Here is a 27,468-nt window from a genome sequence, read left to right on the forward strand (position 1 = left end):
TAGGACAGGGGTAGTCAAACTGCGGCCCTCCAGATGTCCATGGACTACAATTCCCAGAAGCCCCTGCCAGCATTTGCTGGCAGGGGCTTCTGGGAATTGTAGTCCATGGACATCTGGAGGGCCGCAGTTTGACTACCCCTGGGAAATAAGCAGCATCTCTCTGGCTGTTGTGGTAAGCACACAAGGTCAGTTTTGATCTGGGAAAGACCGGAGGGCAGGCCGCTGCTACCACCAAGACTTCTGACGCCTTTGCCGTACGGGCAGGCCGCATTGTGAGGCGAGCACCCGTCGCCATAACAACCGACTCCAGCAAAGAAGCGCCAGGGACAGCTCGGGCTTGGCCCAGAGAGATCCTGTTGGGAGGAAAACTTCACAACCAGATTGTGAGGCAAGACAGATGCCTCCTATGCCATCCCTGACAGCTGGACCCAAGGCCTGTGCCCTTAATTTTGCCCTAGGGAGCTCAGCCTTACTGGACCCAGGTAAATGAGGCTCATGGAGAACTATCTCATTTAGCCCCCCCCCTTTTTTCTTTTTTTTTTACGATTGATCCCTTCTAGCTCATCCTGCTGCGTGTAACATTAGCCCCTTCCCACAGCTCCTTTAGGTGCATAAGGGAAGCAAGTCATTGGTGGGTTCTGAGGAGGGGGGTGTTCCATTGCCTGTAATTGGAACTGTGCTAATGAAGGCCTTTCTTATGTCTCTGTTCCTCTCCCCCTGCTCCCAGGTAAGATGGGGGCTCATCCCAGAGACACCCAGGGCGAGGATGCTGTTGGAGCCAGCATACTGTACAGATCCTTGGCCTGATCCTGCAAGGCACTTCAAGTGCTCTTGCTTAATAGGCATATGCACACAAATGGCACAGAACTCAAAACATTATGGTCTCTGGTGTGTGAGTCTTCCTTCCTTCCTTCCTTCCTTCCTTCCTTCCTTCCTTCCTTCCTTCCTTCCTTCCTTCCTTCCTTCCCTCTTTCCTTCTTTCCTTCTTTCCTTCTTTCCTTCTTTCTTTCTTTCTTTCTTTCTTTCTTTCTTTCTTTCTTTCTTTCTTTCTTTCTTTCTTTCTTTCTTTCTTCCTTCCTTCCTTTCCTTTCCTTTCCTTTCCTTTCCTTTGCAATTTCTGGCCTTCTTTATATACTTATCCTCTTTATTTATTTTTTAATTTCCTTTCGATATGTCAGTTTTCTAAAACAGATTTGTGTTCTTATGGCTGAGGATGGATGCATGAAACAAATGGGGGTAACAGCTACTAAGGACTGAGGGTCTAAATGTATGCTGAGTTGTTCTCATGTCCCTGGTTCGTTCACTCCAGTCCTGTCCATCGGTCATGTCCAGCTTGGTGTGGTGGTTAAGAGTGGCAGCTTCTAATCTGGCTAGTGGGGGTTGATTCCCCGCTTCTAAATATGCAGCTAATTGAGTGACCTTGGGTTTGTCACAGCCATGATAGTGCTGTTTTGACTGAGCAGTTCTCTCAGAGCTCTCTCTCTGAGCCCCACCTACTTTACATGGTGTCTGCTGTGGGGAGAGGAAAGAAAAGCTGATCGTAAGCTGCTTTGAGACTCCTTAGGGTAGTGAAAAGCGAGGTATTCTTCTTTCAAATCCAACTCTTCTTTTTCCTGAGAGTTCTGTGCTTGGTATTTAATTCCCAGGAGGTGAGTTTGGATCAAAAATAGGGTGCATGGGAGGCACTTGAGAGCTTGCTTGGTGTAGTGGTCAAGAGCAGTGGCTTGTAATCTGGAGAACTGGGTTTGATTCCCCACTCCTCCTCTCCATGCAGCCACCTGGGTAATCTTGGGTCACTCACAGTTCTCTCAGAGCTCTCTCAGTCTCACCTACCTCAAAGGGTGTCTGTTGTGGGGGGAGGAAGAGTAGGCAATTGTAAGGCACCTTGAAACTCCTTTGGGTAGCAAAAAACAGGGTACAAAATACCAACTTTTTATTCAGAGGGTTCGAACGCAAACAAAGGCAGGGCACACTTAAAAATATTTATCCTCCCCCCTTAGTGCTAATACCATGTACAGCCAAAGGTACCAACAAGATAGTTTTAGAGAAGAGCAAACCAACTATGTCACTGGAAGGGAAGATATTACGGCTAAAGCTCACTTACTTTGGACACATCATGCGATCAAACTCGCTAGAAAAATCATTAATGCTCGGCATGGTCAGTGGCAAAAGGAAATTTGGTCGCCAAAGGATCCGCTGGCAGATACAGGGATGAGCATGAACCAACAAAAAGAAGCAGTCACTGACAGGGGCGCATGGCAATGTCTTTCCTATAGAATCGCAGAGGGTTGGACATGACTGAACGGATAACATCATCATCATCTTAGTGCTTGTCGTGTTTTGTTGCATTACAACCCAGAACAAAGTTGGGTTGGGGAGTGGGAGGTACCATTTGCTGACCAAAAAGTGAAATTTCTATCTGATCTGACCAGAGAACCGTCATCCATGTGTTTGGAGAGTGTGCCACATGTAGCTGGGCAAACTCCAACTGTGTCCTATTCTTTTCCTTAAGCAATGGCTTTTTCCCCCTAGCCATCCTCCCATAAAGCCCCGTATACTCTGTGGAGTATACAGCTTTATGTGGTCTCATGGGCCATCTCCACTGCAGGCCTTCGTGTGTTATCCTTGGTGTCTTTGTTGGATTTCTCACCCATGCCCTCCTTGCCCAGGCTGTGAGTTTCGGAGCGTGGCCTTCTCTTGGCAGGTTTGTAGTGGTGCCATATTCTTTGCATTTTGTTATAATGGATTTAATGGTGCTCCATGGGATATTCAAAGTTTGGAGTATTAGTTTATAACCCCCTCCCTGATCTATTTTCCTCCACAACTTTGTCTCTGACCTGTTTGGTCTGCATGTTGCTTGTTTAGTGCTGCTGCAGAGTCAGGGGCCTTTCAAAACAGGTCTGTTTATACCGACAACCTGTGACAGATCATGTGTCCCTTGGATTGCATCTGGGGGACCCTCATTAACCAATTATGTGGCCTCTGAAGTTAAGTGGTTAGACCATAATTTATTTAGATGTGTCATAGCAAGGGGGATGAATGCTTATGGACAGTCATGATTTCTGCTTTTCTTGTCCTGAGTACTGTTTGTGTCATAATAAAAAATATTTTGCACCTTCAGGCATGTTGTGAGAAACAAATGGTGCTAAACTTCTCCCCCCCACACACACACACACAAGTTAGTGCCAGGTTGTAATGTGGCAAAACACCACGGGGTAGGGAAATACTTTTGCAAGACACTGTATATATAAACAACAATTGACTTTAAGAATCATGATTTTTAAAAAACATTTTAATTAGTTCCCACTAATAAAATACAAAGAACAAAGAAATCAAATAATTACAGAACCCACCTTACCATTCTAACCTAACAATGTGGGACTCGCCTATTCACAAAGGTCAAATAAAAGTGCCAATGTTTCTGAAATTCTTCTGGCGGTCTTCTATTTGCTGAGCTTGTTAATTTTGCCATCTTACTCAGTTCTCCAATTTTGTCAAGCCAGTCAGTCACTCCCGTGTGTCTTTTTGCTTCCAATTCTGGGGTATTACTAATGTGACCAGATTTCCGGGGACAAACGGCGGGACGCACTGCCGCAGCAGCAGCAGCTGCTGCACTCGGGCCCTCCCCCCCCCCCAACTGGCCTCGCCAGAATGGCGGTGGTGGGGAGCAAGCTGGTTGCTCGTGGCGGCGGCATTAGTCGGGCCCTCCCCCCTCTGGCCTCTGAATGCATGTATATAAATTAAGTAAACTTAATGAACAAAGATGATTTTTCCAATATATTATGTGCAATTTATTTGTTATTGCACATAATACATAGGAAAAATGATATTTGTTTGTTAATCAAGCTTACTATTTTTCATTTAGCCCTGTCACTGAAGAAATTTATTTCTGAAAGTGTTTATAGAACCGGGGAACTCTCTGGCAAGTCTTCTACCTGTTTAGTAACGTTAGAGGACATGCAGAAGTTCTTATCAGGCTGAGTTTTGTCAATGATTCTAGAACTGCGATTATGTCTTTTCAAGGGAGACATGAATGTTATTGCACGGGTGAATCCTCTAAAGAGGAAAGCTTCCAAACAAGCATTGGTGATGTTGATAATGGAGTTTTCGGCGTTCCGCAGGACCTGTAAGACGGAGCTCTTCCGCCAGGTCTACGGTTGAGGCCAGGGCATGGAAGATCGGATGGGCTCCACTGGAATATACTGCCACTTTAAGCTGAGAACATTTTGCTGGTGGTTGTTGATAGGTGCAGTCCCTCGGGCGCTGTGGGGAGGGATGAGCCTCAGGGGAGGGCAGTATGTAAATATAATAAATAAATATACAAATATAATACATTAATAAATAAATAATGTTTACTGCCGTGCTTGATTTGCTATTAATATTTTTAATGGGTTTTTGCTGTTTCATTTGGGGTTTTCTTATGGAACCAGCCACGAGACGGCCTGCCATGAGTGGCGGGAAATAATTTTTTTTTTTTATGATTATTTTATTGTTTATTATTATATAAAGCATTTACAGAGAAGTTGTAAAGAAAAAGCGACCAGTTGATATGGTTTGCCATCTCTTTTAACATAGATATTTAGTTCTCATCACATATTATTCCTAGTCTAAAAGTTTTTACCATTTTTCTTAGCCAAGTGATTGTTAATACATATGAGATCTGTTATAGGAATACATTCTGTTATTATCTTAAATGATATTAGGTCAGTCTCCTTCATAAGTTGGCCCTAACCCAAGAATTACTACTGTTGTCTTGTTAATGCCTATAAAATATGGTTTGTCATCCTCTTTTGGCATACATATTAACATACATATTCAATTCCCATCGCATATTAATCCTGATCTAGGAGTTATTACCATCTTTCTTAACAAAGTAGTTGTTGATACATAGGAAGGTATAATCTATTATAAGGATATATTCTATTATTGTCTTAAGTGATATAAAGTCAGTTCCCTTCATATATTAGACTTGTCCTAAAGGTTGCTACTGCTTTTTTTTTTCTCACAAGAAGCCAGGAGAGTACTCCATTGTTCAGCTCATCTTTCAGGTGGTCGCAGAAAATGAAATTGTATTTTTTTCCATAGTAGAGTGTTTCTGATTGTCCTTCTGTCAGGGCCAGAGAAATCTCTTGCTTGATTCTTGCTTGTAATAGCCTTTGAGGGGGCTCTGAATCCTTTGTCAATCTGGATCTCTTCCTCTGGTCGCACAGAAATATCTCCTGATAGCTTCCTAGTTGCTGTCGCTTTTGAATAGACTCTTTTTATTTTGCTGATCCAAGTCATTTCCTGCTCTGAATAGACTTCCAGGTTTTTGGTACTTTCCTTCCATGAATCTGTTTTCCCAGGTTCTTTAAAGATACTTTGGGTTTTTACATCTCTGGCACTCTCTCCCTCCAGTTGATTAACTTCCAGACATTGAAGTTTCACTTGATTTACTGTTAGCTGAGCTGCGTCATCAGCTGGTCTCTCCGCGGGAAATAAATTTAATAAATAAATAAATACAAAGAACAAGCTTCCCTCCAACCCAAATTCCCTTCGGTCCTAATTGCAATGGGGCTGAAGTCAAGAGTGAGGGCTGGGTTTTCAGAGGGGCATTCCATGATTGGTGGGCAATGAGTGCAGGCCACGTGTGGCTTAGCAGGATAAAGAGTCCCCTGGCCCAGGCAAGCCTGATCTTGCCAGGGTTGCCTAAGCAGGGCTGCCCCAGTCAGTAGTTGGTTGGGAGACCACTAAGGAAGTCCAGGGTCACTACATTTATTTATTTATTTATTTATTTATCATACTTCTATACCGCCCTCCCCGGAGGCTCAGGGCGGTTTACATTATAACAGAAAACAATACATAAAACAGTCTGTAGAACATGTATAACTGATAACTAATAATTGTAACCAAATAACAACACAGTATAACAGTAAACAATATAGTAATACAAACAGGTCCAGGGCTTATTGATGGGATTCTGAGGGGGGGGGAGCAGGGGCCCTTGGTCGCTGATTGATTACGTCTGGTCTCGGCCAAATGCCTGGCGGAGGAGCTCCTTTTTGCAGGCCCTGCGGAACTGTTTAAGCTCCGTCAGGGCCCTGATCTCCTCTGGGAGCTCATTCCACCAGGTGGGGGCCAGAACAGAGAATGCTCTGGCCCTGGTCGAGACCAGGCGGACTTCTTTAGGGCCAGGGATCCTTAGCTGATTGGAGGCAGTAGAGCGCAGAGCTCTTTTGGGGGCATAGGCAGGGAGGCGGTCCCTCAGGTACACTGGGCCCTGACCACGTATGGCCTTGAAGGTAATTACCAGAACTGATCCGGAATTCAACTGGTAACCATTGCAGCTGATGGAGAATAGGCCGGATATGAGACCTCCACGGTGTTGCTGTGAGGATCCTGGCTGCTGCATTTTGAAGTAGGCATGGAAGTAGGCAATGGCAAACCACCTCTGAATGCCTCTTGCCTTGAAAACAACAAGCTATGACTTGATGACACACATATATATATATATATAGTTAGCCTACCCTTTCTTGCATCTGGCATCTTCTTGCCATATACTGAGATCATGGTGCCCTATTTGTTCTTCTCGCCCAGCAGCAGCACTGCCATGGCAGCCATGGGACCCCCTCCCCGCCTGCTGACCGGCCAGGTAGGCGCGGTAAAATGGCACAAGGACAACAGCAAGACCATCCAGAAAGCCAACGAGCTGACGAAAGACTGCGGGAAGCAAGCCCTCGACCTCTGGAGGGCGCCCTTGGAGCCTGGGCAGCCGGAGGAGACGCCGTACGAATGCAAGGCAAGGAAGGAATCCTGGAAATTCAAGCTGGACGTGTCATCGTCGGGAGAGGTGAAGAGAACGCCGCCCGAAGGGCCGGGGGTGACCCTGTGGAAGTCAAAAGTCAAGCCTCCCCCGTGGGTCTGCAAGATGTCCCCGCCCTGCTTCCGAGACTTCTTCAACACCAAGAACAACGAATACGTGACTCAGTACGCCAGGGAGACGCGTCAAGTGGTGAGCCGCATGCGCCAGGCCCTGTTAGAGATCAACGAGCAGTACAAGGCCCTGGTGCGCGAGAGAGAACGGCTCGATGCCACGCTGGGCAGGATCCGCCAGAGCCTCATCACCAACAGGCAAACCCAAGTCATCCGGGAGCACAGACCAGCCTTGGAGAGGGTGAGACAGCTGTTGCGCACGCACACCACTCACTAGCCAGCCAAGCTGCATCCCGTGCATGCCCTTGAAGCATGTAGTCATTTGCCATGGGTGTGCTCATGGGTGTCTATCAGATCCCTGGGCCAAGAACAGCGTCCACGAGGCAGGCAAAACAAAAGGGCCTTCTTAACAGCATCTCTTAAGAGCCTCTTGTGGCGCAGAGTGGTAAGGCAGCAGACATGCAGTCTGAAAGCTCTGCCCATGAGGCTGGGAGTTCGATCCCAGCAGCCGGCTCAAGGTTGACTCAGCCTTCCATCCTTCCGAGGTCGGTAAAATGAGTACCCAGCTTGCTGGGGGGTAAACGGTAATGACTGGGGAAGGCACTGGCAAACCACCCCGTATTGAGTCTGCCATGAAAACGCTAGAAGGCGTCACCCCAAGGGTCAGACATGACTTGGTGCTTGCACAGGGGATACCTTTGCCTTTTTTTTAAGCAGCATCTCTTATATCGCCCTGGAGGATTGGAGTGGAAGCCAACTAGCTATGGAGATTGCAAAGGTGAAACAGCACCCGTTAAACAGCACCCAGTACATTTCCATGGGAACACCAAGATCACACATGATGTTGTTTTATGGATTGGGAGGCCAGCCTCCAGGGAGACCTGGGGGTCCCCAGGAATTGCAGCTCATCTCCAGACTACTGAGATAGTTCTGCTGGAGGAAAGGGCTGCTTTGGAGGGTGGACTTTGTGGCCTTGGCCCCCACTGAGGTCCCTGTCCTCCCCAGGCTCCATCTCCAACACTCCAGGAGTTCCCCATCCTGGAGCTGGCAACCCTCCCCCCATCCTCCACTAGTGGCTGGGAAGGACCTTGCAGCCCTACTTATGTACAGTCACTATCACTGGTGCATCTAAGAATGCACTGTCACCTCTGACAGATAACAACTAAGGTACCTTTACCAGCTCCACGGCCTGTTAACCTTCTAACAGGACATACCAGAGACTGAATGGGGAATCTTTTGCAAGGGGGGAAGGTTGAAGTTAATGGTTTTAAAATGTGCTTTTACTGTGGATGTTTTAGTTTGTTACTTGCGTGGGAGGGGGTCCTTGTGAGGGCAGATTGGTGTGATATAAATTTTGTAAAATACATAAAATAACAATAACAGATGAAAAGTTGGTTTTTATTCCCTGATTTTTACTACCCAAAAGAGGCTCAGAATGGCTTACAATCACCTTCCCCTCCTTTCCCCACAACAAATATGCTGAGAGAGCTCTGACAGAACTGCTCTGCAAGAACAGCTCTAACGGGATGGACACTAGTCCAAGGTCACACGGCTGGCTGTATGTGGAGGAGTGGGAAATCAAACCTCACCAGATTAGGAGCTCCCGCTCTTAACCACTATACCAAGCTGGCTTTCACATAATAGTAATAGTAATAACAACAACAACAATAAATAAATAATAATATTTTATTCCTTTAGCCCCTTCCCTAGTCGGCTCAGGGTGGGTAACATAAATATTAAAAACATTTAGTTCCAATAATTTACATAAACAATAAATGGGTTTAAAATATGTATAGAACGGTACTGGCTAGATATCAGGAAAAAAAAATTTCACAGCCGGAGTAGTTCAGCAGCGGAGATTCTGTTACTGCCAGTCTTACAACTGAGGGATATTGTGATCAAAGCTATTGTTGTTTTACTGGGTTTTTATGGGATATATTGTTTTTATGGCTTTATTCTGTAAGCCGCCTCGAAGTGACAGTGTCATGAGAGATGGGGTATAACTTTAAAAATAAATAAATAAAATAAAATAAACAGAAGTTGTGGCCCTCCTAATGTTAATTTTGAATTGGAAGAAGGGCTTTTTTGAACTGGAAGACAAGCCAGCTTGGTGTGTATAGTGGTTAAGGGAAGCAAATCTGATTCCCTGCTCCTCCACATGCAGCCACCTGGGTGACCTTGGGCTACTCACAGTCCTGATAGTACTGTTCTCACATAGCAGTCCTGTCAGAACTCTCCCGGCCTCACCTACCTCACAGGGTGTCTGTTGTGGGATTGGAACCCGCTTTGGGATTCCTTCCAGTAGTAAAAAGCAGGGTACAAAAAAACGGCTTTCTTGCTCTTTTCTTCCTAAGTTAATTTCAAATTGGAAGAGGGGCCTTCATTCGTTTGTTCTGAATGGAATGCCAATCAGCTTCAATGAGTGACCCTCAGCATTAGGAGAGAGCAAAGTAATCCTCTCTGCTGATTCTTTCCACAACATTTGGGGATGTTACGAATCTCTAAGTTGGTCCCCACTTTAGTCACTGGGTCTCTTCACCCGCCCCCTGCAAAACCCTCTGGAAAAACAAAGTTATCTTCCAGATAAAGTAACAATACACATCCTTTCAGACGTACGAAGTATGTGAAAGACAGAAGCATCTGCACTACATGGGAAAGGGCAGTGAGCTCCCAGACACAGCATCTGCCTGGCATGCAGAAGGTCACAGGTTCAATCCCTGGCATCTCCAGTTAAAGCGATCAGATGGCAGGAGATGCACTAGGCCTGAGACCTTGGAGAATTGTTGCCGGTCGGTAGACAACACCGTTCTCACCACACAGAAACAGAGTCTCGTGTCGTCTTCATTCACTCTATTGCTCCGCAGGTTCTCATTTTCAGAACAGACGAGGGAAAAGCCTCCCAGCTTTTCCAGGGAGACTTCTGGCCGAGCACTGCCATGTCAGGCCGGGAGCATAGGTGGGTGCCAGGGAGCTGTGCCCTACGCGAGGATTCCCATGTAAATCACACAGCCCTCCTGTTCCCCGTAGCCAATCTAGCTTGCTCTCCTCCCTCCTTTGCAGGTACCTGATAAGGTGGATGCCTTGATGACATGGGAGAAGAAGGAATTGCTAAGACAGAAAGAAAAACTAGAGGGGATGATGGCCATGTCGGAGGAGCACCTCAAGGTAGGTAGCAGGACTCCACCATTCCCTACTGGCAACGGGGAAGAGAAGCAGCAGAAAGGAAGGGCAAAGCAATAAAACATATGATTTATAAGCCATAATCAGTCTCCATTTCACAGCAAGAAGGGGAAGGAACCACAACTTTGGGTGGGGGGAAGAACAAATTATTATAGCCCTGTGATTCTCCTAGGCCCTGATCCACCTGCCAGGAAGATTTACCTGCAGCCCAGTTTTAAGGGGTCCAGCACACAGCTGGCTGCTCAGACACTGGACAAACTGAGTAGGGGGTAGGTAGTGGTGGATAATCATTAATATGCTCATGGTTTAATGGTGGTTGTATTGATGTTTACTTTTATGTTGTGAACTGCCCCAAGCCCATCCATGGGGTGGGGTGGTATATACAAACTTAAGATCATGCCCCTTCCCCCTCCCAGGGCTGATGTTAACATCTGGGTGCTGCCAGCTAGGCCCCCTCTCCTCCCCGATAGTGGGTATTATTTATCGCCTGTTTGCTGTGTATTTTTCTATTGTATCAGTATGTCCTTTTAATGGGGGTTTTAATGGGATTTTTTAATGAGGACCTTGTGACCCGCCATGAGCCACTGTATGGGAGTGGTGGGATATAAATCACGTAAATAAATAAATATTATTAATAATAATAATAAAACAACGACTACCACTAATAATGACAACTTGCTCTTTGCACTGTATTGATGATTGAGAAGATGACATCATCTCACATCATTCCAATTCATCACCACCTTAAAAGTCAGCCATAACGGGGGTTGTTACAGCAGTTCTAGTTTAGCCGACAAAGGTCATGTGCCTGTTGCATGTCACACAGCCGGGGTGGCCAAACTGGGCATTCCCAGTGTCCATAGACTACAATACCCATGAGCCCCTGCCACAATGCTGGCAGAGGATCCTAGAGATTGTAGTCCATGGACACTGGGAGAACCACAGTTTGCCCACCTCTCATACAGCCACCAACTCATTGCTCGCAGTCCCCAGCCTGCTGCCCACGGAGGCCACGGTACCTGCTGACACTTTTCCAGGTGTGTCCACCAAGTGTTTCTGAATGGGGGTGGAATCAGGGGGAGATTTCCCCAGCAGGGCTAATGATTGGCCACTGGAGATAAAACTGTACCTTTGGATTGGGAAAAGGTAGAAATCCTTTCTCCCAACCTGAAGGCACAGTTTTATCCCCAGTGGCCAATCAGTAACCCTGCTGGGGTTAAACAGCTACGCACCTGTTTGCCTGGAGCAGGTTGGACTTCCCCCAGGCAACCCAAGCAGGGATGCTTTCAGGTATAAGGAAAGGACTGCTCCTTGCTTCTCTCCGAGTTGCCAGAGTGACACAATTCACTGCCACTGGGATGCAGGTTAGCAAAAATGTTTGTGAACCAGTATCTCTTACGAAACCAACATGGAAGGGTGGCCAACAGGTTTGCTCGGCCTGCTGTAATCAGATCTGGCATTGTTCTTCTCTTGAGGCACAATATAGGGGTGTGGGGGAGGGAGAAGGCAAGAGGCTTGGTTTGCCTTCCTCTTCACAAATGCCTTGGATTCTGCAGGCGCTGGGCACGTGTCGGCAAGCCCTGGAAACCGCATGTGATGAACGCAGCCGTGTGTTGGACCTGATGCCCCACCCCCTGCGCATGGTTCTCCTAGAGGCTGGGCGTGACTCCTGGCTCAAACTGGGCCGGCCCTCGTCCCCCTGGGTAGAGCGGAACCGGACCCCCAGGCCGGACCCCATCGGGCCTTACACACCAGGTAAGGAGGGAAAACACCCTACTTGTGTCAGAAAAGGGGGAAAAGACATGGGAAAAACAGAAATGTCTAGCAACTCAAGGAAATCTGGCAACCACATCAGCTTCATGGAATCTCTGGGCTGTAGTGAGGAGAGCACTACCTATGATCTGGCATTGACTAGATGGCCTCTATGGTCCTTTCCAGCTCTATGGTTCTATGCTGCCCTGAGCTATGTCGAGCAAGACTGAGATTAAAAAAAAATGGGTGAGACCTAATGGGTTAGATCAGCCTTTCTCACCTTTTTTACATTTGAGCAACCTTTGAAACATTCCTCAGGCTTTGAAAAACCCAAAAAGTGGTGTGATGGTGCAGAATATGGTTGGGGCGCATCGTCGCATATATACCCACCCAGGGCTCCTCCCCTTCCCACCCCCTCCAGGCCCATCACTGGCCATTTGGAGAGGGGGGTTGACATGACCACATCTGGTCATATCGCCCAATAATTGTTTAACAGATTTTTAAAATATATATTAAAAATTAATGAACTCCCACCCATTAGGGAGACCCTTCCAGGACCGTCAAGTAGCCCCAGGGTGTCATGAAACCCTGGTTGAGAAAGCCTGGGTTATAAGGCTTCTGCATGCTTACTGCTGGACATGTCCACCTAGTACAAGGGTAGGCAAATTGTGGTCCTCCAGATGTCCATGGACTACAATTCCCATGAGCATGCTGGCAGGGGCTTATGGGAATTGTAGTCCATGGACATCTGGAGGGCCACAGTTCGCCTACCCCTGACCTAGTATATACCAACCGACAAAAGGAGTCCGGCTGATGAAGACCTGACCTGGATGGCCCAGATGAGCCTGATCTCTTCAGATCTTGGAAGTGAAGCAAGGTCAGCCTCCGTCAATATTTGGATGGGAGACCATCAAGAAGGTCCAGGGTTGCTCCACAGAGGCTGACAATGGCAAAGTATGCACACCAACCTAGACCAATAAGCTTCACCAGGAGGGGATTGTCCTGCCAGGAAGCAGCCCGACCTGATATCTGCTCTACTGTATATCTTGTCCATCTTTATTGATGTGCTGACATCTCCATGCAGATGCATCACTGCCAACGCAGAGAGAGGGAAATATGAGAGGAGAAAAAAAAAAACCCCTCCAAAGTAAACCAAAATGGAGCACAGGATAACGGGACACAGTCTCTGAGCTTCTCTGTGGCTCTTTCAGAGAGAAGGCAGGGGAGAAACAGGCCCCATGAGGAACTTAGCAGAAACTGTCCTTTAAACTGGAGTTTATGTTCTAAGCCAGCTGTCCCCAACACCCTGTCCGATGACTGGTACCGGTCCATGGATCAGTTGGTACCAGGCCGCAGCTCCTCCTCGTCCTCCTCCCCGGCTGCTGCCTGGGGGGCTGCCCTGCCACTCTGCCGCCGGCTCACCTTTGGTGCTCTCCGGCGGCCACCATGGCTGGGGCTCCCCTCAGCGTGGCACTGCGCAGCTGCTACCGGCAGCACCCCCCCCCCCCAGTGTGTGGCGGGAAGTCAGGGGCGCCGGCGGGAAAACAAATGGAGCAGGGGCTCAGGTGGCGGTGACAACGTCCATCAGCAAAAGACTACCCCCCTTCCGGGCCTCAGTAAAATTGTCAAGCGTTGACTGGTCCCTAGTGATAAAAAGGTTGGGGACCACTGTTCTAAGGCAGGGGTAGTCAACCTGTGGTCCTCCAGGTGTCCATGGACTACAATTCCCATGAGTCCCAGCCAGCGAATGCTGGCAGGGGCTCCTGGGAATTGTAGTCCATGGACATCTGGAGGACCACAGGTTGACTACCACTGTTCTAAGGCACAGTGTATCAGGGCTCAATCTAGACAAGACACTGGAAGTTCTAGGTACAGAGCTCCCAAACGTTTGCGCATGTTTGTTTACAAGCAGCTGTACAGGGCCGGGTTCGCATCAAGGCCACGATCCCTCCCCCACCACGTTGCTTTCCTCATCTGAAATCAATCCTTGTGTACCATCCCAAGCAATTTCCCTCTTCTCAACCCACTGACTTCAGTGAACTTGGAAGGGTGTTAACTCTGCTTTGGGTGGTGCTGCTTGGGATGCCTCCTTGCATAGCCCAACCCACGGGTGGAAGATCGCTGGCCCAGATGAGCAGCTGGACTCAACAAAAGGCAGCTTCGCATGCTTAGCCTAGCTGCTCTGTGGGATCATTTCAAGGTAGGGAAACAGCATGGCCAGGAGTCTCCACCCTCCCTGCCTCCTCCCTCAACACTGTCCCAATACGGACCAGGAGCCTGAGCAGCTATTGAAATAAAACATCATGGGAACTCCCAACTTAGAAAGTTAGTGTGGTCATGTGAAAGGTTAGAATACTGTTGTCTTCAGCTATGAATCCCACTGTTATGATTGTTGTTGCTATGAGTTGCGCTGTGTTATCCCTTTGTTTTATGTAAACTGCCCTGAGCCTCAAGGGAGGGAGGTATAGAAACATAATAAATAAAATAAACAAGCTCTGGAGAGCCAGCGGGGTGGTGTGGTGGCTAAGAGTGACAGCCTCTGATCTGGAGAACTGGGTTCGATTCCCCCACTCCTCTGCATGCAGCCAGCTGGATGGCCTTGGGCCATTCACAGTTCTCTCAGAGCTCTCAGTCTCACCCACCTCACAGGGTGGGCAGAGGAAGGGGAAGGTGTTTGTAAGCTGCTTTGGGACTCCTTCGGGCAAGTGGAACATAAAAAAGTAGCTCTTCTTCTTCACTGCTGAATCCTCAGTGTCTCATGTGGTTGGGCTCTTCCAGTAGGAAGCAAGGTGGCCCCTTCTGCTGGGCATAGCGTAATTCACCAATATTGACCAATAAAGCCTGAGACCAGATCACTTGCCTCTTCTCTCCCTCCTTCCCTCCCACCCACCCTCCCTCCCTCCAGAGTGTGAGGCAGCTCTTGAGGATGCCCAGCGCCTCACCTTTCTTTCCAAGGAGATGATGCTGAAGGTGAAAGAGGCCATCAAGGAGGCACAGGACATGCGCCACACAGCCCACAACACCATTGAGAACAGCTTGCAAGGCAAAAGGGACGAGACTCTGTGCCACAAGGTAAGGTGGAGCGAGCGGCTGCACCACATATGCAATCATGCTTGCTGTCCAAATGGGTGTGCCTCACTCCAATTCAAGATACAACAGAGAGATTCCATTTAAGCAGATTGTAGCTTTTATTGTAGAGCCTCTTGTGGCGCAGGGTGGTAAGGCAGCAGACATGCAGTCTGAAACTCTGCCCATGAGGCTGGGAGTTCAATCCCAGCAGCCGGCTCAAGGTTGACTCAGCCTTCCAGCCTTCTGAGGTCGGTAAAATGAGTACCCAGCTTGCTGGGGGGTAAACGGTAATGACTGGGGAAGGCACTGGCAAACCACCCCGTATTGAGTCTGCCATGAAAACGCTAGAGGGCATCACCCCAAGGGTCAGACATGACCCGGTGCTTGCACAGGGGATACCTTTACCCTTTTACCTTTACAGCAGATTAACCAATGACTAAATTTTGAGTTGGGTGATCAGGGATGGCCTGTTTTGACCAGCAAAGGCCAAATTCAGCCAGGGCTGAGAGTCAGGGTGTGTTTGTTTGTTTGTGGGTGACTATTTAGAGGCTGGTGCGCTTCCATCTTAGGAATTGAAGGAGCAAAGAGAGAAGAAACCTGGCAGCTCTTGTTGTATACTGAGCTAAAGAACGATGTCTTGAAAAGGCATCAGGTATATGCAAAAATCTCTGCGTCATCAACATATGAATCAACCACCTGCCTTTGCGTCAAGCAATTTGGAATCATTTCACTGCTGCTCGGTTCTTCCTCTAACGCCTGATGTCCTCCCCTTGTAGTGCACGAATTGTGCTAGAGCAGGGGTAGTCAAACTGCGGCCCTCCAGATGTCCATGGACTACAATTCCCAGAAGCCCCTGCCAGCAAATGCTGGCAGGGGCTTCTGGGAATTGTAGTCCATGGACATCTGGAGGGCCGCAGTTTGACTACCCCTGTGCTAGAGAATAAGCAGGCCCTGGCCCCCACAGCACCTCTTTTATGGGCAGTTCTGCAGAGAAAATTAGCAGGATGTAAAGTTCCGTCACACAAGTGAGCTTCCTTTTTTCTTTCTCTCCCCACTGCAGGAACGGTTAGACATGGCCTTGGGAGGAACACGCGGCACCCTGCACCGCTGCCAGCGTTTTATGCATGAGATGAACATCACCCGAGGAATGACACTGGTGAGCAATTAAGGGGGGGGAGTGTCACTATTCCCCCCTACTGCCAGCTGCTTGGGTTCAGTGTGAAGAAGAGGAGCTGGTTCTTATATGCCGCTTTTCTCTACCCAAAGGAGGCTCAAAGCGGCTTACGGTCACCTTCCCTTTCCTCTCCCCACAACAGACACCCTGTGAGGTGGGTGAGGCTGAGAGAGCCCTGAGATTACTGAAGAAGAAGAGTTGGTTCTTGTATGCCTCTTTTCTCTACCCAAAGGAGGCTCAAAGTGGCTTACATTCGCCTTCCCTTTCCTCTCCCCACAACAGACACCCTGTGAGTTGGGTGAGGCTGACAGAGCCCTGATATTGCTCGGTCAGTCCTGTGGTGAGCCCAAGGTCATCCAGCTGGCTGCATGTGAGGGAGAGCAGAATTGAACCTGTCATGCCAGATTAGAAGTCCGTACTGCTAACCACTACACCAAACTGGCTCTCTGGATTAGCTGGTCCCCTCCCACCAACACCCTTTCCCTCCCATCCTTGAAATTCACTTTTGGTTGTCATCCACTTTTACTTCTACAGGGTCCTGACAGCAGCAAGTACTTGGAGACACGAGAGAAGCTGACACGGCCAATGGTGCAGGTGTACCAAAGACACGTAGGAACACAGCTGCCTGAACCTGCAATCCTCAACCAGGTAAATAGCGACAGGGAGTCTACAAGCACTGGCTCTCAAAAATTTTGCCACCAGTTCTTGAGGTTGCAAACTCACATGCGTTCCTTTGGGATAGGTCCTTCTAAATGCAGTGGGACTGGCTTTTATAAGTAAATATGCATATGACAGGGCTGCAAGAGTTGTAAATATTTTTCACTATAGGATTGTATGATTATAGGAGCAGCAAATGGGATGCCAGGGAAGAAAGGAGGAGACAATGGGGAGTAGGGCCAAGAGAAGGCTGGGCTTCATGAACTGAGATTACGCTTTGGTCATAAAGCTGAGTCCTCTGGCATGTCTGTGCAGTTCCCTCTTATGCTCTCATATCTGCAGCAGGAGGCCCTCTTCCAGCATAGCAATTCCATAGCATAAAACTGACACTCTAAAAAAGACAGAGTCCAATAGCACCTTTAATAAAAGATTTATTTATTTAGTCTTAAAGGTGCTATTGGACTCTATTTTTGTTGTGCTACTTCAGACCAACACTACCCACTTAAATTACTCCAAAAAAGACTTTGTTCATGCTTGGTAGGAAATCTGGCAATGCGGAGCTTTAGCCAAATAAAGTGGGCAAACCCCTTTCTTAGCTCTGCTGACGTTTGCCTGGATCAGGCAAATATTTTTGCAACCAGCAACACCTAGATATTGTTTCTTGATATTCAATCCAAGCGTAAAGAATAACACTGGGGAGAGTTCCATGTCAAATGCCTGTCACTCTTCCATTGTTCTCAAGCCAAGATTAAAAAAAAAACTATTCTGAATATTAAAGCTAAATGATTTAATTACACTTCGATGGGAGGTGGGAGTCCTTCAAGAACCACCTTTGGGATCGCTGACCAAAATGGGTAGAATCCATCCCCTAATTGTTCCCTACCTTCTAAATCATCTATCTGTGACGGCAAAACAGGAGCTTAAGAGCTGTAAAGATTTCCAGACTGTTCTTGTGCAATGATGCAAGCTTACCCTGTGAATGTGAAATTGATGCCTGAGGATAACTGCTCCTGTTCCCTAAGCATCTGCTTACCAGTTTTCTACCTTTGCTTCCTTTCCCAGTCCACCGCACTGCTAGATCTCTCCATAGTGGACACAGCTAATAACATTCAGAGCCTACAGGACAGCAGGGCGTACCTGAAGCAACGCATTCATGACAAAGAGACTGGCTACGGTGTGGATGGCAGCATCAAACGCCTGCGACAGCGGCGCATACACCCCCGCACCTGCCTGCAAGAGACTCTTAATCTGGTCTACACCTAAGAAGCTCACAAATATATAGAGAGATCATGAAAATAAACTCTAGAATGGCCAAGACTGTTTCTTCCTAACTTGAAAGTCAGGGAACAACTGTTCTTGCCTCCCCCCCCCCCCCAAACTACAAGACATGCCCCAAGATCATCTAGAAGGGGAGAATTGAAGCCTCTGACTTGAGACCTTTTCTTTCAGGGAATAAGAAAACTTTCTTGCTCTCTTCAGGCAGTAGGACCATTTTTAGGTAACAAAGGCACCCGAGTGCTTGGATTGTGTGATGGCCATACGGTGTATGGGCTTGTCTCTGACAAAGGGAGATCTGACTCTCGTAAACTCATACCCCTTGAAATCTTGTTGGTCTCCAAGGTGCTACTGGGCTTGATCTGGGCTGCTCTACTTCAAACCAACAAAGCTACCCTCTAAAACTCATACAACATAGTGCCCAGGGTATCTGTTCTGGGAGCCCCACTCGGCCATGGAAAATCACTGATGAGCTCGAGGCAGTCAACTTCCCTCAGCCCAACCTACCTCACAGGGCTGTTGTGAGGATAAAAGAGAGGAGGGGAAAACAAGTACATTCTTACCCAACTTTCCACACACACCCCACCCCATATTCCTACTAACACAGCTCAAAGCAATCTAATACAATGTAAGTGCATAATGTTCTTTGGGAAGGGGTTCTAAACTGAGGGCAACCTATGACAGGCAGGAGAGGTGTCTGGCTTCTTCCTGTAATCTTACAAGGGACCAATGGCTCAATACTACATCTATGGTGGTGATAGACACCAGCAGGTGGTAGAGCGGGACTGCAGTATCTCCCAGGTGGTATTAACACAATGTTGTGAACTCTGGCTTGAAAAATTCCTGGAGATTTCAGAGTGGAATTTGAGCAGGGAACGGAGCTCTGCGGGAATGCAATGTCATGGTGCCTCTCCACCGTCCTTTCCTCCAGGCAATCTCAAGCCCTATCTGAAAGTTGGTGCACATGAAGGTGCTTTATACTGAATCGTCAGATCACTGGCTCATCGAGGTCCGTCCTGTCTCAGACTGGCAACAGACGTCCCCTGCTATCTTATACTGGAAACCAAAACTGGAGATGCCAGATAGATGCGGCTGCTTTACGACAGAGCCACGCCCTCTCCCCAATCTTTACGTGCATGCTAAAGCTTTGGGCAGCTTTTTTCCTTTCCTTAGTTTCCATAAAAATAAAAAGCTTTCCTCCCAAAACCGTCATTGGTTTTATTACAGTACGTTTCTACCATGGGAAAAAAAATGCAAGATCTTGACCACAGTGAGGGCATCGTGCCCTTACTTCCCAAGCGCTCTTTCTGCTTCAACCCAACCGGTCACCACGCATGCTCCACTCGGAAGCATCGGTCTAAGCGCGCACGCGCTAGAAGGAAATGTCAACGCTTTGCACGCATTTTGGCCGCCTGCAGAAAACAAACCACAAATAAACATTAAAATTCAGCGAGGAGAGGCCGATAGCGGGGGGAGGAGAGCCTTAAAAAATATTCCCAATAGTCACCTTCCATTTTGAAACAGGAGCGCCGAGGAAACTTACAAGCCAGAACGACGCATGCGCGGAACGGAGGCCGGCACGCGGTGACCCCGACGGCCTGTAGCTGGGCTCGGGAGCCATGTTAGGAAGAGTCACTGCGCCTGCGTGGGATGCGCCGGAAGCCGATGGCCCGTGGATAAGACTCTGGGCAGCCCCGCGCGTGGCCCTTTTCCGCCTGGGCCAGCAGAGGGGAGCGAGTTACCCGCACGTGAGTCTTGGCTGGGGAGGGGTCGGACTGGAGCCGGGGCGGCAAATTCGGGGCAAGGGGGCAGTTCGGGGGCGGGGGGTGGCTGGCTGCCGCAGGTGAGGCTCAGGTGAGGCCTGGAGCTGCAGCTGCAGGGGGTGGTGGACAGAAGGCAGGAGAGGCCTTGGAGGCGGGTGGGGGTGGCGGTGAGCTGAAAAAGACATTGTGGGGAGTTAACTGCCTCGGGGGCGAAAGGCGCTCCTTTCTTACTGTCCAATTTCCACTTTTCTGTTGGCTTCGCTGGTTCCTGGATTCCCCCCCCACCCCCACCAAGAGCAGCGCCGCCACATCTAACACGACGGTCATTTAAGGCTTACCTAACCGTCACGGGGAAGGGTCTGATCTTTTCCAATTAAGAAATCGTGAAGGCCTCAAAGCAAGCATCAAACAAAAGGAATGCAAGCTCGCACTGCAGTCCTAAACAGCTTTACCCCCTTCTGAAGTCATCCATGTCGGCACACTGTAATTGTACTTGGGATACTAAAATCAGAGTCCAGTAGCACCTTTAAGACCAACAAAGATTTATTCAGGGCGTGAGCCTTTGAGTGCAAGCACTCCCCGTCAGACTATGATTCTCCTACATGACAGGGAATATACAGCAAAAATCAACTCTGTTACATCAGTAGACTGTCACAACCATTGTACTTAGGATGGCTTTTGTCAGTATTTCCATAAAAGGAGGAATTCTCTGTCACAGATGTGGATTAGATCTGGCATAGTTTTTTAAAGTGGAAAATCCTTACCCATTCCAGAGGAGCATCTCAAGGAACAGGATATACCATAATTTCCCCCCTCTTTGTGTTACACACTTTTATTCCTTAAATTTCCTCATTATAAAGATAGCTCTCTCCTAAAATGGCAATGCCCAAGTTATCATTTTCTTACTCTATGTGTAAATTTGGGTTTGTATACTCTCAATCCCATCCCATGATTATGAAGTCATGAGTTACCAGTTGCCCTGAGTTCAGGAGCAGTTATGCAGAATACCTTTTTAATATTCCTGCATTAAAAAAAAATCATCCTTTCTGGGGATAGTATGACTTGAATGATGGATTGGGCAATTTGCCGTACAGAATTTCTGGTAAAACAATGTATAGATTTACTTGCATAGACATCTGCTTCTGAACAATTGTGATGAACAGCCCTTGTATCCTTTAGGCTGCTCTGTATTTACTTATTTTATGTTTATAATAATTTTTATATCACCACAGCAGATTCAAAAACCATATTATATTATCAGTTAGTGGGAAGAATAATAAGAATAATTTTGGGGAAAATTTTCCACCAATATGGCTGCTTTAAAGAAATAAAGATAGTAAATTATAGAACAGCAGAATCAAAGAGGTATAGTTTTATTCCAATTGAAACTCTGGAATTTGCACAAAAGATTCTACCAAGAGGCTGAAAAGCTAAATTTTTAAAGACCCAGTAATAAGAAACCTCATAGGAATCCCTTGATCTGGTGTACCTGTAGCCATAATATATTTGACTCCTTCCACTAAATATCCTTATGCCGTGCCAGAATTATGTGGTTTATTTTCCTACTCCTGAAGTTACCTTTGATTCATAGCCATGGCATTCATATTCTGTTTCAGTTTCCCCTGTAATAAGAGCCTAATTTAAGTATATATATTCAGTCCTGAAGTCTGCCTAAATAATGCTTTTTTTCCAGACCAAGGCTAGACGTGTCTGGCTGCAGATTTCACATTGCTTATGTATTATTTGGACTGACACTGATGGCCCAAGCCAGCCCATTCTCATCAGACCAGAAGTTAAACAGGTTCAATCCTGGTTAGTACTTGGATGGGAGACAGTCCTGTAAGTCCGAAGTGGTTACGCAGAGGCAGGCAATGGCAAAAACCACCCCTGAATATCTTACTTGAGAACCTCACAGGGTTATCATAAGTCGGTTCTGATCTGATGACACTTTCTGCTACCTTGTGTATTTGGACAATGGGTCTTTTCCATGCGTGGAGCATTGGGCAGAACTGTTTGGTGGGAGAATCACTTTCCATGCAGCGGATCACTGTGGCTTAGGTTTTCCCCCAGAGCCAGTGCAGGTTGAACTATCCGGGATTTAAGACCTCTCTGTTTCATCTTTAGAATGACTGACTGGGAGCCAGCCCCTGCTGTGGCAGAGACCCCAGACATCAAGCTGTTTGGGAAATGGAGCACCGATGATGTGCAGATCAGTGACATCTCCTTGCAGGTATGGCTGTGCATGAACTCGGAAGGAGATTGCTTCCAAGAGCCCTCTTGTAATTTTTTTAACCTCGGTGAGAGATGAAGGCCAATTCCCGTTCTGGAATGTCTGCCCCCTAATGCATTTCTCTGTATACTTCGACAGGATTATATTGCCGTGAAGGAGAAGTACGCCAAGTACTTGCCACACAGCGCTGGCCGCTATGCCGCAAAGCGCTTCCGCAAGGCTCAGTGCCCCATCGTGGAGCGCCTCACCAACTCCATGATGATGCACGGGCGCAATAATGGCAAGAAGCTCATGACTGTCCGGATCATCAAACATGCCTTCGAAATCATCCACCTGCTCACAGGAGAGGTAAGAGAGGTGGGCCTTGTACAATCAACAGCCCGTGACATCAGCATTTGCTCTTGGAGGGTGGGGTGGCAAAGCTTCCGAGGAAGGAGTGATCCCAGTAGAAAGTAGTCATACCTTCTGGCTCACTTGGTGCTTTCAGCTTGTCTTGGGAACCAGTGTTCACAGCTGACTTACTGGTTGTATGTTAATGACCAAAGTTGCCAGTAATCTACATCTGTTAGGATTCTTTTCTAGCATTCTCAGTGTGACTCTAGATCAGGGTTTTGTGAAAGCCTGGGGTTCTTTGACTGTTCAGGAAGGGTTTCCCAAATGGGTGGGAGTTAATTAATTTTTAATATATTTTTTAAATGAAACATTTATTGGGTGATATGAACATGTATGCATTCCTTCCCAAAATGGCCAATGATGGGGATGGGAGGGGGCGGGACTCTGGATGGGTGTGTCCACAGGTATGCTTCCCAACCTTACTCTGCAAGATCGCGCCACTTCTGGGGTTCAGGGGTTTCTCAGTGATAAAGATGTTGAGAAACGGAGCTCTGTATGTTGTATTTTGGGGGTGTTGGCATTGTTCTCAGCTTTCTGATTTACTGTTTTCTTGGCCTAACGAGCAGTTAGCCCTGCATCCATTTTAATCCTGGCTATCATAGACTTCAGTTTTCTGGCAGCTGCATGGGTGATTGTTACAGCACAGTGTAGCATTTGGGTCAGTACCTGCTCATTACTGTTAATTTAAGGCCAGGAGGAATTGCTACACTTTAATGCAAGGGCTGGTTGACCCTCCTGGGTGGCTGGCATAATGGCACAAAACAGTTTCAAGTATCAATTGCACTGTTTTAATTTGACATTTCTCAAGTCATTGTAGAATTTCTGCACAGAAGATTCCTAGTGATTGCTCAGTAAATAGTTCTCCATTTCTGTGTTCATGGTGATTTTCTCACAGGGTTCATGGCTTCCCAGAACTTTTCAGTTACCATTTAAACCTTTATAAACCCCCTGGAGTGCTGGAAAGAGTTAGCAAAACAAACTATATACAAAGAATTGCACAAGTTTGTGTTTTAGTGAGTTGGTTCATGTAGTATAGTTTTCATATTGTGTGCAGTTTTAAGTTTCAAGTAGGTCTCATAGACAGCTTTAAAGAAGGGATTAGATAGATTCATGAGGGCTAAAAGGAATGTTCTCATTCAGAAGTAGTCCCTGAATCCCAGTGCCAGAAGACAATGTCAAGGAAAGGCCTCTGCCTCTATGCCCTGTTGTTGGCCCTCCAGGGGAACTGGTTGGCCTCTGTGTGAGGAAGAATGCTGGGCTAAATGGACCCTCACTGGTCTGATCTAATATAGCAGAGCTTATGTTCTTAATGTCTCTTTCTTTTTTGGTATTTGTGGCTTGAAGGTGAAGGCTTATAGGATGATTTTCAGTCCTTGCATATATATGATCTCTGTTTTCCAACTATGGTTTTGTGCTTTGGAGAGAGTGTACCAGTAATAAGCACCAGTTAGCTGGTAGTCAGGAGGACCTGTAATTTGGTACAGGCGCAAATGCTTGGTAGGCAGGAGATCTGGGGTTCAGTCTCTGGCATCTTCAGTTTAAAACAGTAGGTGTTGCAAGAGACCTGAGACTCTGGTGAGAGCTGCTTCAAGCAAGAAGCGGGTGCCAGCTTAAGTGGGACAATGGTCCAACTAATTAAGGCAGATTCATACCTGATTTATACACAACACTCACGGGTTGTGGTAACCTGGAACTAAAAGAGCTATCTGTTTCACAATACATTCGTCATCTTCACCAGTATACAGCTTGTCCATTTTATAAATAGAAGAAGAGTTGATTTTTATATGTCACTTTTCTCTACCAGGAAATCACCTTCCCTTTCCTCTCTCCACAGCAATCAGGTTAGGCTGAGAGATCTGATATTACTGCTCTGTGAGAACAGTACTATCTGGACTGTGACTAGTCCAAGGTCACCTAGCTGCATGTGGGAGAGCGGGGAATCAAATCCGGCCCGCCAGATTCGAAGCCACAACTCTAAACCAGTGCACCAAGCTGTCTCTAAGATAAAGTCTCGTGTATACTTTTTTTTAAAGTAACTGGACAAGCTTAGATTCAAGTGGATAGCCGTGTTGATCTGAAGTAGCACAACAAAATCAGAGTCCAGTAGCACCTTTAAGACCAACAAAAAATTATTCAAGGTGTGAGCTTTTGAGTGCAGTCTGAGGAAGAGTGCCTGCACTCGAAAGCTCACTCCTTGAATAAATCTTTGTTGGTCTTAAAGGTGCTACTGGACTCTGGTTTTGTTAGACAAGCTTAGATATGGATCATTTCTGGGTGCTGCAATGCTGTTTATTTGGCTTCCTGAAATGGATGTGGTTGTGTTGTGACCTGTCCTACCCTCTGTTATAGAATCCCCTGCAAGTCCTGGTGAACGCCATAATCAACAGTGGCCCTCGTGAAGACTCTACCCGCATTGGTCGTGCTGGTACGGTGAGGAGGCAAGCTGTGGATGTCTCACCTCTGCGCCGTGTAAATCAGGTATGGACTCTTGGCAAAGGGAAAAAGCCGGTTGGTAGGCATTGTTATCTGAACTGATTTTTCTCACTAACTTGCCTTTTGTCTCTTTCTTCAGGCTATCTGGCTACTCTGCACTGGGGCACGTGAAGCCGCCTTCCGCAACATCAAGACCATAGCTGAGTGCCTGGCCGATGAGCTGATCAACGCAGCCAAGGTGGGTCTAAGGCGTGGGACTTAAGACCGTGACTACCTGTTCAAGGTAGAATTGTGAGCGGGCCTCAGGCCAAAGCAGTGCCTAGCATCCAGGGAGATCTTCACGGGTAGGAACAGAGACAGGAGCAAGGAGAAGAACTTGGCAAAGAGGGTTTAACTTGCAGGTTCAATCCCTGTCACCTTCAGTTAGAAGGGACACACTGCCTCTTCTGAACCATTTCCAATATGGGATCCAAGTCCTCTCATCAGAAAACCAACAGCGAGACTTTGGGAGATTCAAAGACAGACAGACAGACAGACAGACAGACAGACAGACAGACAGACAGACAGACAGACAGACAGACAGACAGACAGAGGTGCCGAGGATAATTTGATGGGTTCTTTTTTTTAAGCAGCAGGCCAGTAGCTCCTGGAAAAGTTACATAGTGGTAGCAATAATATTCCGATACAAGCTTGATAAATTAAGTCAAGTTAAACATAAACGTTACATAAAAAAAATATTTTGTTCTTTCCAAAGAAAAAAAATAGGACAAGAAAACTCAAAATACCAGGAACAAATAAAAAGTGTATGTGTGTGAGATATAAAACAGAAACAAAACTATAACAACAGGAATGGCAGATCTATGCATAAGTGTCTATAAAAGGTTTCCAAATATCTAAAAATAAGCCAATATGCCATCTGTATGCCATGAGTTCACGAGCCTCTTGTGGCGCAGAGTGGTAAGGCAGCCGTCTGAAAGCTTTGCCCATGAGGCTGGGAGTTCGATCCCAGCAGCCGGCTCAAGGTTGACTCAGCCTTCCATCCTTCCGAGGTCGGCCAAATGAGTACCCAGCTTGCTGGGGGGTAAACGGTAATGACTGGGGAAGGCACTGGCAAACCACCCCGTATTGAGTCTGCCATGAAAACGCTAGAGGGCGTCACCCCAAGGGTCAGACATGACCTGGTGCTTGCACAGGGGATACCTTTACCTTTATGCCATGAGTTCAAATAGATAGTAAGATTCAAATAGATAGTAAGGCAGGTTACAGTGGATGAGCGATAGGGTTGTGAGTGTCCTGCATTGTGGTCCTTTCCAACTCTATGATTCTAAGATCCTGAATGCATTGATTTGCAAGATGTGGTTATTTATCTCTCCAGTATTGTGATGCATTGTCTTTCAGCTGTAGTAAGGGCCATTTCTGTTGACTGTCAGTCTCCAGGAAATTCCAGGAAGAGGCAGATAGTTTAAAGCAGTGGTCCCCAACCTTTGCTATGGTAATGTTTAAACATCCCTTCAAAATAAGATACAGACACGCCACAACAATGAACATAAGGCACATTTTATTTTCATGGAAATTTTAACTCATGACAATGACAAATCAATGGGAACCCTGAGCTTGTTTCTCTGCAACGAGATAGTCCTATCTGGGAGTGATGGGAGACAATGACACCCGAAGTGTGCTGTAAAGAGCTGGGGGGGGGGGGGGGCAAACACTGGCAGGGGCTCATGGGAATTGTAGTCTACGAACATCTGGAGAAACACAGGTTTGACTACCCCTGATCTAGACAATTTATGTCAATTTAGATCAGCTACTAGCCAAGTTTTGAGAAGTTTGACAATATTCATCTTTTTGGGAAGGAATTGAAAAACACCGATCCAAGAGATTGGGTTGGAGCCGTGCTTTTTGGCCTGTGTCTCACAGCTGTTTCTTACTCCCAGGGTTCCTCCAATTCCTATGCCATCAAGAAGAAGGACGAGCTGGAGCGTGTGGCCAAGTCCAACCGTTAGAACTATTGCTGGAGGTCCAAAGAAAATAAACCAATTTTCATACGGTCCTGCTTCTGTCTGAATTTGCAAGCTCACTTCCTTGCTGTGGATGGGAGAGGCTGTGATTGAAAGAGGAGTGCCTGCTGTGATGTGTCACGGCCTCCTTAAGTGGCCCTTTTGCCAGGCAAGCTTCCTTTTGAAGGCTGCTCAGGGTTTGGGAGCATGGTGTTAGTAGTGTGTATTAGTTTGAGGTTACTTAGATGAAGAACGCCATTTCGCTTCACCTTTGCTCAGCCATATACATCCATTACTGTGGGAGGCACCACTTTGGTGCCCTGTAAATGAGGACACACCCTCAGGCTAACCCCTCCCTTTCCCTTCTTAGTGGGTGCGGAATTGGGTTAGTTATATTGAATTTTGCTGCCATTCTTGTCATAACTTTTGTTTTATTGTTTTAGGGGATTGGTTTTTATGTGACCCACCTCGAGCCTCTGGGGGGAGGCAGATATAAATTTAATAATAATAATAATAATAATAATAATAATAATAATAATAATGGCCGAGGCTAATCTGATCTTGTCAGTTCTTGGAAACTAGGCAGGATCAGACATCACATGATGGCCAGCAGCAGAGCATCAAGGCCGA

General features: G+C 47.0%; 2 protein-coding genes across 3 annotated transcripts; both read left to right on the plus strand.

Moving 5' to 3' along the window:
* Positions 1 to 190: 190 nt before the first annotated feature.
* TEKTL1 (tektin like 1) lies at positions 191 to 18,059 on the plus strand. 2 transcript variants are annotated; one of them, XM_077324792.1, is made up of 8 exons: positions 191 to 482; positions 6,577 to 7,153; positions 9,973 to 10,077; positions 11,649 to 11,847; positions 14,750 to 14,916; positions 15,974 to 16,069; positions 16,622 to 16,735; positions 17,807 to 18,059. In XM_077324792.1, exons 2-8 carry the CDS (start codon positions 6,590 to 6,592, stop codon positions 18,005 to 18,007), a joined length of 1,446 nt encoding a protein of 481 aa, XP_077180907.1. In that variant the 5' UTR covers positions 191 to 482; positions 6,577 to 6,589; the 3' UTR covers positions 18,008 to 18,059. The 2 variants fall into 2 exon arrangements, with proteins under 2 accessions (XP_077180907.1, XP_077180906.1); XM_077324791.1 differs by having other exon boundaries at positions 193 to 482; positions 6,580 to 7,153.
* A 1,468-nt stretch (positions 18,060 to 19,527) lies between these two features.
* RPS5 (ribosomal protein S5) lies at positions 19,528 to 26,889 on the plus strand. Its single transcript, XM_077324794.1, has 6 exons — positions 19,528 to 19,767; positions 21,907 to 22,012; positions 22,151 to 22,360; positions 24,755 to 24,883; positions 24,978 to 25,076; positions 26,776 to 26,889. Exons 2-6 carry the CDS (start codon positions 21,908 to 21,910, stop codon positions 26,842 to 26,844), a joined length of 612 nt encoding a protein of 203 aa, XP_077180909.1. The 5' UTR covers positions 19,528 to 19,767; position 21,907; the 3' UTR covers positions 26,845 to 26,889.
* The last annotated feature ends 579 nt before the right edge of the window (positions 26,890 to 27,468 follow it).

Source organism: Paroedura picta, chromosome 3 (genome assembly GCF_049243985.1).
Source record: "Paroedura picta isolate Pp20150507F chromosome 3, Ppicta_v3.0, whole genome shotgun sequence".
Taxonomy (NCBI): Eukaryota; Metazoa; Chordata; class Lepidosauria; order Squamata; family Gekkonidae; genus Paroedura; species Paroedura picta.

Excerpts from the sequence above, each read along its gene's own strand:
- TEKTL1 (XM_077324792.1), top strand. The coding sequence starts at position 6,590 with ATGGCAGCCATGGGACCCCCTCCCCGCCTGCTGACCGGCCAGGTAGGC. Across the intron at positions 11,848-14,749 it reads CATCGGGCCTTACACACCAG|AGTGTGAGGCAGCTCTTGAG; the intron begins GTAAGGAGGGAA and ends CCCTCCCTCCAG. Across the intron at positions 16,736-17,806 it reads AACCTGCAATCCTCAACCAG|TCCACCGCACTGCTAGATCT; the intron begins GTAAATAGCGAC and ends TTCCTTTCCCAG.
- RPS5 (XM_077324794.1), top strand. The coding sequence starts at position 21,908 with ATGACTGACTGGGAGCCAGCCCCTGCTGTGGCAGAGACCCCAGACATC. Across the intron at positions 22,361-24,754 it reads TCCACCTGCTCACAGGAGAG|AATCCCCTGCAAGTCCTGGT; the intron begins GTAAGAGAGGTG and ends CCTCTGTTATAG. Across the intron at positions 25,077-26,775 it reads AGCTGATCAACGCAGCCAAG|GGTTCCTCCAATTCCTATGC; the intron begins GTGGGTCTAAGG and ends TCTTACTCCCAG.